The sequence below is a fragment of the Mustela erminea genome, chromosome 1 (assembly GCF_009829155.1).
Source record: "Mustela erminea isolate mMusErm1 chromosome 1, mMusErm1.Pri, whole genome shotgun sequence".
Taxonomy (NCBI): Eukaryota; Metazoa; Chordata; class Mammalia; order Carnivora; family Mustelidae; genus Mustela; species Mustela erminea.
The window spans coordinates 74867593-74883127 of record NC_045614.1 but is presented as its reverse complement, the minus strand read 5'-3'; the positions used below and the strand labels follow the sequence as shown (position 1 = coordinate 74883127).

The 15535-nt window shown below is 34.7% G+C and overlaps 1 protein-coding gene across 13 annotated transcripts in view; it reads left to right on the top strand.

Moving 5' to 3' along the window:
- The window catches only part of RBMS3 (RNA binding motif single stranded interacting protein 3), a 712557-nt gene that overhangs the window by 604066 nt on the left and 92956 nt on the right, over positions 1 to 15535 (top strand). For 10 of the 13 annotated variants that reach the window (XM_032359702.1, XM_032359695.1, XM_032359720.1 and 7 more), the window contains one exon: positions 224 to 274. The exons of the other annotated variants lie outside the window; for them this stretch is intronic. In XM_032359702.1, coding sequence (XP_032215593.1) covers positions 224 to 274 — 51 coding nt within the window. The remainder of the gene's footprint in view (positions 1 to 223; positions 275 to 15535) is intronic. 13 annotated transcript variants of the gene reach the window in all.

Sequence of the window (15535 nt, the reverse complement as noted above, 5' to 3'; positions counted from 1 at the left end):
AGCCAGCACTAGTGATATAGGAATTTGCTTTATATTTTACTGCGTTTCGGGGACCAAATTAATCAGGTCTGAGAACTTCCTTTCTATCCTTAGTTCTGAGCTCTAATTAGCTGTACAGTCAGATGGACTCCACTTTCTTATGACCTAGTGTGACTCCACTGAACGCAAGAACCAAGTTCTCTCTGTGATTGCTTTGTGCTAATAAATGCTGTTTGATGCATAGGTCCAGAGTACTTCATGGATGCCTCATCCGCCATACGTTATGCAACCAACAGTAAGTGTTCTCAGTCACCTGAGGCTAAATATTTCTATTATCCAAGTGCAAGCTTTTGTAATGCATAGAAGCTTTGGGGTAAAGCTTTTGTTATATTCCATACCTCTTTCAGGCAGCCATATTTTCCAGATGAAAAGCTGTTCCTGAAATTCTACAAAAGCATGTACAATAGATAGATGGCAGAATTAGAAAGATGAGACAGATGAGAAATGAGACAGAGAGAGAACAAACCTTGGAGGAAGTAGCAGTCAACCTCCTAAGCTGATGTCTACCATTTGTTATGAATGGGAAATTTCTACTTCATGCAGGAATTCTGAACTCTGGACAATTAAATCCATTTATAGGGGGAAAGTCTTCCTGTTTTACTTCTCCTGTTATGCTCTGTTCTCTTTGGATGCAGTTTGATGTGCTCTGGGTGTAGTTTTCAGTATTATGGCCAAGCATTGACTCAAAGCAATGTATTTGAGACATGAGATAGTTGCATACTAATAGATAAAGATATATATGTATATATAGCAAGGTTGCTAGACACTTTTTTTAGGTTAACTAATTAGAGCCATTCTCTTCTTCTTAAGTGGAAAAATCTCTTCTAAAAATATTTAAACTCTATTTTCTACTTGCTACATTTCCCATTCTGTGGCACGATATTATATAAATCCCAAGAGAAAATAGTACATATTTCATTAGAATCTAGACTGAAGGCTAATTATTCCATTTATCTTTGTCTAAGTCTTCCAGGTTTTCTAGCTCTGTAGAATTATAAGATAGAGGAAGTAGGAGGTAGAGCACTAGACAGAAGGTCATGTGACAAGGTCTGTGACATACTCTCCTGGACATGCTTTCATCTGTGCCTTTGTTTCCTTTTCTGTCACTATATTAATGGGACTATTGGAAGGATTGAGAGCATATGTGAAAATAATTTTTGAAGTATGACATGCTATACATTATTATTGATATTTTCCTTCTTAATATGGAATGTATTAGTTGTACAAAGAAAGAGCAATACTACATTTTAACCCATTTAAAAGCTTAATATCAATAGAGTATCACACATTAAAGACCACAGAACTAAATTCAGAGACATCCATTTCTTGGAGTCAAAGGATCATAGCACCTCCTTTTTATATTTGAGCTTTGTCAACTAAAAAAAAAAAAAATAAGGAACACTCTGCATTGCTCTTAGTGTGTTGAGTTTGTTTTTTAATTAAAAAGTAAAATATATATTGCTTAGTATAGCAGAACTTTAGACCATATTTTTCAAATTCCTCTATTCTTATTTACACACCTTGGGGCTTCCTGAGTCCACCTGGTCTAAGTTCTGTAAATTATACCAACGTACAATGAATCCAGGTTACCCTTTCATATCCAACTCAGGAGATAAGATACAATATACACTTCCAGACTAACAGACTATATTCCCTGAGCCAACACAGGGAAAGGGAATTTCAGCCAAGTTCTAAAGTGGAGACTTTCTAGAAGGAAGCAACTACCTTATAAAAAAAATAGTATCTTCATCTACAGAGTACGAATACTAACTTAGTCCTCAAACCTGAGGTGATGGATCACCTCATTGTGGCCGAAGGGAATGCACATCTGTCAAAATCCAAATATTCTCCCAGATGTCAAAATATGTAAGATACTACCAGTATTTCTAGAACTGTGATCAGAAAGGAAGATGTTTGTGTGTGTCTTTAATTCAGCTGTCACTCAAGACATTAGCAAAATTTTCTTCCTCTTATCCTCCATACCAGCATGGCTTCAGCCCCATTTTTGGGTGTATTATTTCTCATACATGTTCTTCCAGCAAGAGCTGTGTGTGTGTGTGTGTGTGTGTGTGTGTGTGTGTGTGTGTGTGTGTGAATTTATCACCTCGGATATTCCTTGCTGTGGCTACTGCTCATTGGTATCTTATCACTTCCCGTGACTAGACAGTGCATCATGTTTGAGTCTAGGTTACTCGGTTTAAAATATAATATTTGTGGCTGAGGCAGATTCCTGGAAAAAGGAGTGCCTGGGCCACCCACCACTTTGTTGTCTTTAACATGGAGGAATTGGCTAAACAGTGTCATGGAAACAGAGTTTGTGCCATCAATCTTTTCCCTGTAACAGTCTTGCTAGTTGTCTATATTGCATAAATAACCAAAATGGGAGTTAAAGTAATCACTGTATGATTAATAAATACAAAATAACTAATAAATGATAAAATACAAAAATACTTAAGCAATGTAAAGCAGATAAAACAACTACCTGGGTCTGAGAAGAATGAATGAGTAACATGATGATTAATAGCCTGAGTAAGTTGGTTAGGCTCTTTGAGATAGGAAACCTTTCTCTGTCATGGAACTCTGGGCAATTAAACTTTCTGAGTCACAGTTTCCTCCTCTGTAATGCAGGCTGACTAATGCCTAAATAATTATGCATTTTACTCATTAAAGGAAAGAAGGTATTAAAGCTCCTAAAATTGAGACTGGCAAATAGCAAGCACTCAGCAAATTACTATTATTATTATTTAGTTATATGAGTACACTGAACATTATACTTGAGATTAGCCCAATTATAGAAAATGAGAGTTGGTATAGAAGAAAGTTGAGAATAAGCAATAATCACCAGTTTCTACCACATTCATATTATTTATTTAACTTACTCTGCTAATGAGTTTTTGGAGACTTCCTTATGGCTATAATAAGACAAATTGCTTAGATTGGTACATTTTTCATTTACTTACTAAACCATTCAATACTTAAGCCAGAAAAAAAGGCCTATTGGATACCTCCTTTATGTTAGTAACTGGAACCTACTTTACAAATAAATTCAAGGTGTCACTCTCTACATATCTCAAAGACATTGCCCATAATTCTGATTTGCTTACACCTGTTCTCCTCTTTCATGTTTTCTTTGCCGCCATTTTGAGAAAATCTCAGGTATAAGCTCCAAGTATAAATATGTTTCTCCCCCATCACTGTGAATTCACACTGACCCCTGCACTGGAGTCAGAAGCCCTTCAGGCTTGACGCAAAGGACTCCAAGGTATCAACTAGGCTTGTATCCGAAGAGACTTCCAGAAGGTGTTAAATTAGAACACTGCACCTCTAGTCTTTACCAGGGTAGATGAATGGTTAACATGGGGGTGGGGAGAGGAGACAGGTAGTGATTAGCAAAAGAGAAATGAGATGATGCGAAGAAGGAAAAGAAGTAAGCAGGGGACAAGAGAACACACAGAATAAGCATAAAGTTAGTGTTTGCCATTTAAGTTTGTTTCTTTAGAGATTTAATTTTCTAAGTTGAGTTGTATTATACTTTCTTGTAGATTTAGAAAAAGTTTCTGAGAGGCCTTACTCCTTTCTTTCTTTCTTTCTTCCTTCCTTCCTTCCTTCCTTCCTTCCTTCTTTCTTTTTTTCTTTCCCTCTTTATTTCTTTCTTTTGAGAAGGAGAGAAGGTGGGGAGGGGTAGAGGGAGAGGAAGAAAGAGAGAGAATCTAAGCAGGCTACACACCCAGTGTTGAGCCCCATATGACACTCCATCTCAGGACCCTGAGATCATGACCTGAACTGAAATCAAGAGTCCTACACTTAACTGATTGAGCCACCCAAGCACCCTGAGGGACTTTTACTCTTAAGGGAGAGGGAATAAAACCTCCCTGACTGCGTTATAATGATCATCCTGGTATCTGTGCAAGAAAACCGTTCTCGGTCAGTTAGTGGACTCTGGGACCTTATTGGGTCCCCTGGAAAGTTGTCAGACCCCACTTAGGACAGCAAGATCATTTCTGTTCACACTATGTCATTGTTCCCTGAACAGACACAGGGGAGAGAAAGCTCACGACTTTAGAATCACTTTGTGCTGTGAGGAAGTAAAAATGCTGACTTTGTCAGTGCAACTTCTCAGTGCAGGCTTCTGTACTGTACTTTGAAATACTCCATCACACTGACAGAATTTTAATAGATGATGGATTGCACCAAATATCTACTCTGCATAGCATCATGTTACATTGGAATTTTATATGAAGGCACAATTGAAACTCATGTGTTGCAATACATTGGATATTTTGTTAAATCTGTGCTGACAAAGTGAAGCGATGATAGTTCCCAAGAAGAAGCATGGTCCTATTCCCTTAAATTGTATTTAGGCTCATTTGAATCATAAATCTTTTGTTCTTCATATGGTTAGCATTATATTATCTCAAGGAGAAAGGTCAGCTTTCATTTTTACTTAATTACAAATTGGTTATCTAATTACAGTAGCCTAAGAAATGCAAGATGCCCTATTGAATCATTGGATGGTTTGTTGTCATGCATGGCTAAATTATGACTTTTATGATTAATAAACTTTAAGTTTATAGCTAAAGAGTAAATATAAACTCCTGGTCTACAACAAGGCTGTTCAGGAAAGCTCCAGAATATTTGATTTGGTCATTCCTTATCAGCAAACAGACAAAACCTAAGGCTCAGTTTTAGAGGTTGTATCCTACAAATTTATAGGTGTGTTTTCTGTAAAAGCACATCACCTAAAGTGGAAAGAATATTGAAATTATTTGAATACTATTTAGAAAGCAAGGTTTTCAGATATAATCCTTTTACTCCAGCTGAACAAAAATCCCAAATCTCATAGTTTCATTACCAAAGTAATAAAATCAAAATGCTTTGGCTATCAAAGGAGTTAACTTGGTAAACATATATCTACAGGCCAAATCGTTGTTTTAACTACATATCAAAAACAAAAAGTCAGTGACTCTAACCCATTTATGCTCTTTCTACTGGAAGAGAATTCAAACAAGTGACAATAACCTTAGGAGGAGCATCTTCTTGAGAACATCACCTTCTTTTAGGGGTGCCTGGGTGGCTCAGTCATTAAGCATCTGCCTCCAGCTCATGTCATGATCCCATGGTCCTGGGATCGAGCCCTGCACCAGGTTCTCTGCTTAGCGGGGAATCTACTTGTCCCTCTCCCACTCCCCCTGCTTGTGTTCCCTCTCTCGCTGTCTCTCTCTGTCAAATAAGTGAACAAAAATTAAAAAAAAAAAAAGTCACCTCCTGGGGAACCTGCCTGGCTCAGTGGGTTAAGCCTCTGCCTTGGGCTCAGGTCATGATCTCAGGATCCTTGGATCGAGCCCCACATCAGGCTCTCTGCTCGGCGGGGATCCTGCTCCCCCCTCCACTTTCTGCCTGCCTCTCTGCCTACTTGTGATCTCTCTCAAATAAATAAATAAAATCTAAAAAAAAAAATCACCTCCTTTTAAATATACTACTGGGATAAAGTGAATATGAACAAAACCATTTCCATAGGAAGTCTCTTAGACCTTAACTACTATTTAAAAAAAATGCTGGTTTTCATTGTTTAATGAAAGCATTAATGTAACTTCAGAATTCAGAAGTAAGTTTTTAATAACAACCTAAAAATAACCATTAATCAATGAAACTTAAGACTCATAATTCATCAGTGCATAGAGCATAAAGGTCTTTTCACTCAGGACCCCTTCACTTACCAATTCTACTCTCCAGAAATAAACCTAGTAAATAAATTTTTATGTAACCATCCAGTCCATTTTTTATGCATATGAAGTCTGTATGTATTTGTATATAAATGTGTATGTATTTTTAACATCTATACAAGATCATTCTACAAGTATTGTATTGCAACTTGCTTTACTTTTTCCCAATAAAAGAATGTACTGGATGTCATTGCATGAGTCACATGTAGATCTATGTCAATTTTTTTTTAACCACTTCATAATATGCCATTATATAAATGCACCAAAAGGCATTTAACCAATTTTCTATCCACAGTTCTTTAAGTTGCTTCTAGTGCTTGCTCATAATCTCAAGACTGTAATATTGAACACTTGTGAGAAAATATCTGTAGGATAAATTGCTGGTAGAAAAAGTATGTGTGTTTTAAGATTTGATACACATTATTCTCAAATTACACTTCAAGTGAGAGTGTCTATTTTTCCATGACCTCAAATTAACACTGGGCATTCTCAAGTTTCAAATATTTTGTTAATGTGATAAATAGTGAATAGTACTTTGCTGATGTTTTACTAGTATTTCTCTGAGTCCTAGAGGAGTTGAGTTGCTTTTCATGTTTATTGACTAAATTTTTTTCCCTTAGGAGCTCCAAGCTCATGTGCTTTGCTCATTTCTCTTTCGGGGTATCAATCCCCTATTTTTAAAAGACGATGCAATTAGCCAGCTAACATTGTCATAGACAATTTAGATATTTTCTGTTTGCTTTTAATTTAATGTTTTGGTGTTCATCATGCAGAACTTTAGTATTTAGTATTATGTGTTTAGGATTGCCAATTTTCTGCTTGAGAGCAAGGATCACCAAACTTTTTCTGTGAAGATCCAAACATAAATATTGTCAGTTTTGTGAGTTGTATGGTCTCTTTCACACCTAGGCATTGCTATGGTTGTAGAGTGAAAGCAGACATAGACAATACGTAAATGAATTGGCATGGCTGAGTTTCAAGAAACTTTATTTCCAGAAATAGGTGAGGGCCACATTTGGTTTATAGGTTGTCTTTTGCCAGCCCCTGCTTTAGAGCATCTGGGTTCCCATGTAAAATACCTTATTAAATATAAGATTTAAAACCCCATAGGTTAAAAATAAATAGTAAAGCACCCTATGTCTTTGTTTGTTTAGTGATTTTTTGTTACTTTTTTTTTCATTTATTTATTTTCAGCATAACAGTATCATTATTTTTTCACCACACCCAGTGCTCCATGCAATCCGTGCCCTCTATAATACACACCACCTGGTACCCCGACCTCCCACCCCCCCCCCCCCCCGCCACTTCAAACAATCTGAGGGGTTTGAAGTTTTTGTTACTTTTTTATTTAATACCTTTAAAAAAATTAAGATATATTGACATAAAACAATGTATCAGCATGTTTATTATTATGTTTATACTAAGTATTATTTTCAAGTTTTTTGACTTTTGGAGTTTATTTTGCAATATGGTATGAGATTATCATCCAAATTTTTTCCCTAAATGAGTAACTAATTGTCATTAACAACTTCTGCTATGTAAATCATCTATATTTTCTCTACTGATATAAAACTTTATTCCAATTTTTATCATATAATAACTGCTTTATATCTTTGATATATTTCTGGAATCAATTCTATTCTGTGGACCTATTTTCTGACCATTACTTTAGTACTTTAATTATTATTTTATAATACTTATATATTAGACAGGACTTAATCCCCAACATTATTTTTTTGTTGTTTCACAAGAATTTTTCTAGCTATTTTATATTTCCAAATTAACTTTAGTACCAGTTTGTCAAGTTAAAAAATATCCACTAAATTTTTGATCAAGATCACTTTGAATTTATATATTAACTAATGGGAAATATAAAAATATGACATATATACAATGAATTTTTCTAAGGAAAAAAATAATTCTTTCCATTTACTCCAGATTTTTTACTTTCTCCCCTAGCTCTTTTGAGGTATAATTGACAAATAAAATTGTGAAATATTTAAAGTGAGTGTTGTTGTGGTTTGATACATATATGCATTATGGAAGGATTTCCACTATTTAGGTAATTGACATACCCATTAACCCATGTATTTAACTTTTGTGTATGTGTGTTAGAGAGAGAACATTTAAGTTCATTTTCTTAGCAAATTTCAATAATATAATACAGTGTCATTAACTATAGTCATCATGATATACTTAGATCCTCAGACTTCATTCATCCTACAGATGAATATTCGTACCCTTTCACCAACCTCTCTCTATTTTCCCCAACCCTCCCAAACCCTGGAAAACACTGCTTTTCTATTCTATGTTTCTGAGTTTGGGTTGATTGACTGCTTGATTGATTGACTGATGTATTTATTCATTTTGGACTTCACATATAAGTGATAACATGCAATATTTGCCTTTCTATGTCAGGCTTATTTCTTTTAGTATAATGCCCTCAAAGTCCATCTATGTTGTCATAAATAGCAGGATTCCCTTCCTTCTTATGGTTGAATAATATTCCATTATATGTATATGCAACATCTTTACACATTCATCCATAGACAGACACTTGGATTGTTTCCATATGTTGGCTGTTGTGATGTTGTGGAACACTGTAGTGAACATGGGAGTGCAGACATCTCTTTGGGATCCTGATTTCATTTTCTTGAATATATACTCATAGGTGAGATTCCTGGATCATATGCAGTTCTAATTTTTATTTTTTGAGGAATCTTCATACTTTTTCCATAGTGGTTGTATCAATTTACTTTTTCCATCAACGGGGCACAAGGGTTTCCTTTCTCTACATTCTCACTAACATTTATTATCTCATGTTTTTCATCATAGTCATTCTGACAGGAATGAATTGATATCTCATTATGTTTTGATATGCATTTCCCTGATGATTAGAGATGTCAGACACCTTCTCATGTGCCTCCTGGACATTTGTCTTCTTCCATGGAAAAAATTTTCATTCAGTTGTTCTGCCCATTTTAAAAATCAGATTGTTTGGTTTTTTACTATTGAGTTGTATGTATGAGTTCTTTATGTATTTTGGATATTAATCCCTTATCAGATATAAAATTTGTAAGTAGTTTTCCCCATTCTATAAGTTGCCTTTTCACTTTGTTGATGGTTTCCTTTTTTGTGCAGAAGCTTTTTAGTCTGATGGAATCCTACTTGTTTATTTTTGCTTTTGTGCCTCTATTTTGGTGTCATATCCAAAAGTCATCCAGGACCAAGTTCAGGTAGCTTACCCATGTTTTCTTCTAAGAGTTTCATAGTTTCAGGTCTTCTGTTCAAGTCTTAATCCAATTTGGGTTGATTTTTGTGTATGGTATAAGATAGGGTTGCAGTGTTTTGTTTTTGTTTTTGTTTTTGTTTTTGTTTTTGTTTTTGCATGAGACTATCCAGTTTTCACACCGTTGTTTATTGAAGATAATTGACCATATAGTGACAGGTTTATTCCTGCCTTCTCTATCCTGTTCTATTGGTCTATGTGTCTCTTTTTATGCCAATCTTATACTGTTTTAATAACTATAGCTTTTTAATATAATTTGAAATAAGGAAGTGTACGTTTATAGCTTTTTTCTTTTTTCTTTTGCTTTGGCTATTCAGGGTCCTTTGTGTTTCTGTACAGATTTTAGGATTTAGCTCTATTTCTATGATAAATGCTGTTGGGATTTTGATAGGGAATTCATAGAATCTGTAGATTGCTTTCAGAAATATGGGCATTTTAACAATATTAATTCTTCCAATTAGTGATCATGGAATATCATGCCATTTTTTTGTGTCTTCTCCAATCTATTTCATCCCTGGTCAAATTTATTCCTAGGTAAAATTATTATTTTTGATGAAATTATAAGATGGAACTGTTTTCTTAATTTCTCTTTCTCATAGTTTGTTGTTAGTGTATAGAAATGCAACTGATCTTTGTATATTGATTTTGTGTACTGCAACTTTACTGAATTTGTTTATTTGTCCTAACAGTTTTTGGTAGAGTCTTTAGAGTAATATATATATAATATCAAGCTATCAGCAAATAGTTTTACATCTTCCTTTCTAATCTGGATGCCTTTTATTTCTTTTTCTTGCCTAATTGCTCTAGCTAGGACTTTCAGTACTATGTTGAATAAAAATGATGAGAGTGAGCATTCTTTTCTTATTCCTGATCTTAGAAGAAAAGCTTTCAGCTTTCACTGTTAAGTACCATGTTAGCTGTGGCTTTCTAATGTATGGTCTTTATTATGTTAAGGTACATTTACTCTATACCTCATTTGTTGAGAGCTTTTATCATGAGTGGATGTTAAGTTTTATCAAATACTTTTTCTGCATCTGTTGATGCAGATGAGGTGATCATCTGATTTTGATCTTTATTTTGTTAATGTAATGTATCACATCAATTAATTTGCAAATGTTGAACCATTCTTATGATTGCATCCCTGAAATACATTCCACTTGATCATGGTGTATGATCCTTTTAATATATTGTTGGATTTGGTTACTATATTAAGAATTTTGGGGTGCCTGGGTAGCTCAGTGGGTTAAAGCCTCTGCTTTCAGCTCAGGTCATGATCCCAGAGTCCTGGGATCGAGCCCCGCATCGGGCTCTCTCCTTGGTGGGGAGCCTGCTTCACTTCCTCTCTCTCTGCCTGCCTCTGCCTACTTGTGATCTCTCTCTGTCAAATAAATAAAATCTTTGAAAAAAAAAAACTTTAATAAAAAAAAAAAGAATTTTGTAATCTGAGTTCATCAGGGATATGGTCTATATTTTCTTTTCTTATAATGTCCTTATCAGCCATATGTCCCCAGAGTAATGCTGGCATTGTAAAGTGAGTTTGGAAGTACTCCTTCGTCTTTTCTTTTTTGGAAGAGTTTGGGAAAGTTTGGTATTCTTTAAATGTGTTGCAGAATTCCCCAGTAAATAATATGGTCCTGGACTTTTGTTTGTTAGGAGGTTTTGATTACTGATTCAATCTCCTTACTAGTAGTTGGTCATTCAGATTTTCTATTTCTTCATGATTCAGTCTTCATAGGTTGAATATTTCTAGGAATTTATAATTTCTTTTAGGTTGTCCAATGTTTTTGGTGTGAAGTTGATCAGAGTAGTCTCTTATGATTCTTTGTATTTGCGTGGTATCAATTTTAATGTTTTCCTCTTTCATTTCTAATTTTATTTGAGTTCTCTTTTTTTTTTCTTAAAGATTTTATTTATTTATTTGACAGAGATCATGAGTAGGCAGAGAGGCAGGCAGAGAGAGAGAGGAGGAGGAAGCAGGCTCCCTGCTGAGCAGAGAGCCCGATGCGGGGCTTGATTCCATGACCCTGAGATCATGACCTGAGCCGAAGGCAGTGGTTTAACCCACTGAGCCATCCAGGCGCCCTATAGCTATTTTTATGAATTTTTCTATTATTTCCAGTAGACCATTTCATTGATTCTCAGGTTTCCCAGGCTATCAAAATAATTTCATTTCCTACCTCATTTCAGTTTTTTTATGTCTCACAATCCTTTTTCTCACCCAGTTGTATTGCAGCATGTTCTTTGATTCTTTATTTTAATGAGAATGCCACTACAAAGTGTTTTTTTAATGTAAATATTGAAATTAATCAAAGTTTTTTTGAGAAAATATTGAGTTTTTAAAATTATTTAATCAATTTCACTTTATTAATGTATTTGTTATTAATTATATTGAACTAATTTCAGTAAATATTTCTTAAGGTGGAACCATTCTACAACAAAGTTATTTTGGTTGTGATGAAGCTGTCTTAGAACCATACTTCTCAATTATATTTATTAATACTTCATTTATTATTTTGGCATCAGTCTTTACTAATGAAATTATTAAATATTATTATCTTTTAGGTGTACTATTTTTGTTACATTTGAAAGTCAGAATTATACAGGCTTTATAATAATAATTTGAAAGGATTCCATTTCTCTAAATTCTAGAACAATTTTAAATATCATTATATATAGCTACTTTTAAAGATTTAAAAGAAGTCAAATGTGACACTATCTTGAATTTTGGGAAAAGACTCATTTATTCTACCAAACCAATTAAAAAAATAATTTATTGCTCTTATCAGACATGTTCTTAGGAGACTAAAACTATAATGCATTTAGGGCTTATGAACATGAATAATCATGAAGTGCCCTATCAGATTGTTACATAGTTGACAGTTTAGTTGCTAAATGATCAAAACAATTGTATTTTGAATTGGCATGGTCTTAATCAAATTGACATTGTTAGCTATTCCATGACCAGTTGTAGATCTTTAAGGACATACATATCTTAAATTAAATATTATAAAATTAAAAGTAATCAATCACCAATAGTGTCATAAGAAATTTTCAGACATTAGCATGTTGCAGATCAATAACTTGTGATTTTTAAGAATATATGAAGTTTTTATATGACCCTAATTGTGGTGAAATTTGAAGAATACTTTCCTGAATGTCCACTTGATTAAGTTTTTCTTTTACTGGGCCCTACCTGTACCATTCATTAGCTCTGTGTTTTAGGAAACAGAGAGCCTTGAATTCAATGAGAAAAAAATCAACAAATAGTAACAAATATTCCTAAGCATCAAACACGAACAGAATATTCTTTTAGGTATTTTTGGAAATGATGGAGGAGAAGAAGAAATAATTCATCCTAAGGCATATAATCTAATTGTGGTTCTAAGTTCTATATATGTAGCGTGATATAATTAAAAATCTGTGAGTCATAGGGTAGCTCTATTTTTAACTTCTCGAGGAACCTCCATGATGTTTTCCAGAGTGGCTGTAACAGCTTGAATTCCCACCAACAGTTTAAGAGGGTTCTGGGTATTATACACAACTGATGAATCATTGAACCTTATATCAAAACTAATGATGTACTCTATGTAGGCTAATTGAATTTAAATTTTTAAAAAAATCTGCAGCAGAAAAGGTATTAAGGTTAGCAGTTATAGAAAACTGAAAATGACAGTTAAGGACAGGGAGTAACTAAGACATAAACATAAATTTAAAGGATGGATGGTGGTTATGGGATTGAAGGAAAAGAAAGAGGGCATTTCAGGTGAAAATACACACAAAAATATTGGGGGGTGAGTTTCAAGTTATTCCAAAGGGCCAAGAGGCAGATGGCCTGCATTAAGTGAAGTGTTTATATTAAGGAATAAGGGAAAGATTTGATTGGAAAGGTAAATTGTAGTCTATTGAAGAACAAATTTTTATTAGTCAGTCTGGCACATTTTACTACACATTTTTATTAGCTTTATGGCCCCTGTGCTATTGTCTAGAGTTTAGGTTTACTTTGGAGAAAGGCTAAATTATATCACTGAGGTATGTTAAACAGTCATAATTTCCAGTGAAGTAATGGATGAATCAATCACGAATGGAAATAAACTTTTTTTTTTTTTTGCATTCTAAAGCTGTCATTATACAAAGCCTCTGTACATAAAGTCTTTTTCTATCCGCAGAAATAATTTTGAAGGTAATGGTTATCTTTCAAGTAGAGTTTCTGGAAACTTCTTGGAGAGAACATTACCTGATAGCCAATATCTCTGCCTCCCATGCACAAAGGTGGCTCGAATAAATGATGAATCCAGAAGCATTTGAAATCCAAATGTGTGCTTATGACCTGTCTTTTGGCATATGGTATTCTATTATTTTACTATGGGCCTTTAAAAGGAAATAATAGTTTGTGGAATAATGTATTACTTTTTTAGAACTGCAGTCCCAGCATTCTGAACGTGAGACTGACACAGCTGCTAAGAGAAAAAGTTTCAATCGGGCATGACCCCAATGTGTCCTTAGACAGTACTTAGAATTTCTTCATCACTGCATCATCAGAAAACCAGAATTTGCCAGTTCCCTTGTAAGAATACTAACAACATTACGTCCTTAATAGCTATTAAGCATATTAAATATAATTAAACGGAACCACAACGTTAAGTATCTAATCTGGTGATGGCTTATTTTCTATGGATTATTTCTAGAGAAAATAAGCACACAGCTAAAATAAAATCCATGTCAGACTAGATAACAGCAAGTTACCAGGGCAACACAATCATATAGAGATAGGGTAAATCATTTATTTTATAAATGTTGCCAGGGCAACAGAAACTACTTATAAAATCACTGAAGGACTGCGAATAAGGGCATAGTCTTTGGGACTATTTGTTCTTTCATAATACATTGGAATAAAATGTCCATTCATACCCAAAATCTTAGCAGTTACATAAAATAGGTTGATATTCATTAAAAAAATGGCCATGAATGGATTCAAATACTGAAAATATTTTTAAATACCAAAAGATATTATTCATTATTTCTTGCCTCTTAGACTTTTTTGGGATACTATTTTACTTTTTTTTTTTTTTTTTGGTATTTTTTTTTTTTATGTTCTTATTACCATTTTTTTTTATTTATTTATTTCCAGCATAACAGTATTCATTATTTTTGCACCACACCCTGTGCTCCATGCAATCCGTGCCCTCTATAATACCCACCACCTGGTACCCCAACCTCCCACCCCCCGTCCCTTCAAAACCCTCAGATTGTTTTTCAGAGTCCATAGTCTCTCATGGTTCACCTCCCCTTCCAATTTCCCCCAACTCCCTTCTCCACTCTAAGTCCCCATGTCCTCCATGCTATTTGTTATGCTCCACAAATAAGTGAAACCATATGATAATTGACTCTCTCTGCTTGACTTATTTCACTCAGCATAATCTCTTCCAGTCCCGTCCATGTTGCTACAAAAGTTGGGTATTCATCCTTTCTGATGGAGGCATAATACTCTATCCCCAGGGGTACAGGTCTGTGAATCACCAGGTTTACACACTTCACAGCACTCACCAAAGCACATACCCTCCCCAATGTCCATAATCCCACCCCCTTCTCCCAAACCCCCTCCCCCCAGCAACCCTCAGTTTGTTTTGTGAGATTAAAAGTCACTTATGGTTTGTCTCCCTCCCAATCCCATCTTGTTTCCTTTATTCTTCTCCTACCCACTTAAGCCCCCATGTTGCATCACCACTTCCTCATATCAAGGAGATCATATGATAGTTGTCTTTCTCTGCTTGACTTATTTCGCTAAGCATGATACGCTCTAGTTCCATCCATGTTGTCGCAAATGGCAAGATTTCATTTCTTTTGATGGCTGCATAGTATTCCATTGTGTATATATACCACATCTTCTTGACCCATTCATCTGTTGATGGACATCTAGGTTCTTTCCATAGTTTGGCTACTATTTTACTTTAAATGTTAACCTTAGCTAGAACCTAAGAAGCTAGTTATTTCTATCTCAGTGCTATATTTGTAATTTAGGGTCATTATTAACAATGTTGATGAGCTTAGATTTTGTTAGGCAACAAATGAGAATGTGCCAGAGTTGGGGGTGGTACATATATGTAGATGATCTAATCAGGTGTACTTTGGGAAAAATTATTTTAGCTTTGGTAACAAATGTCAAAGATGTCAATTTACAGTAATGTAAATGTCAAATGTCAATGTACAGTAATATTTTTTAAAACACTAAAACAAATACCAGTAAAGTGCCTCAAACTTTTTTCTTCTTCTGCTGAAGAGGAATATTTACCAAAAGTAGGGCTTAAATTTACATTTTACATTCATGTCTTTTAGTTTTATTGATTGTTTCCTTCGCTATGAAGAAGCTTTTTAGGGGCACCTGGGTGGCTCAGTGGGTTAAGCCTCTGCCTTCAGTTCAGGTGGTGGGATCGAGGCCTGCATCAGGCTCTCTGCTCAGTAGGGAGTCTGCTTCCCCCTCTCTCTC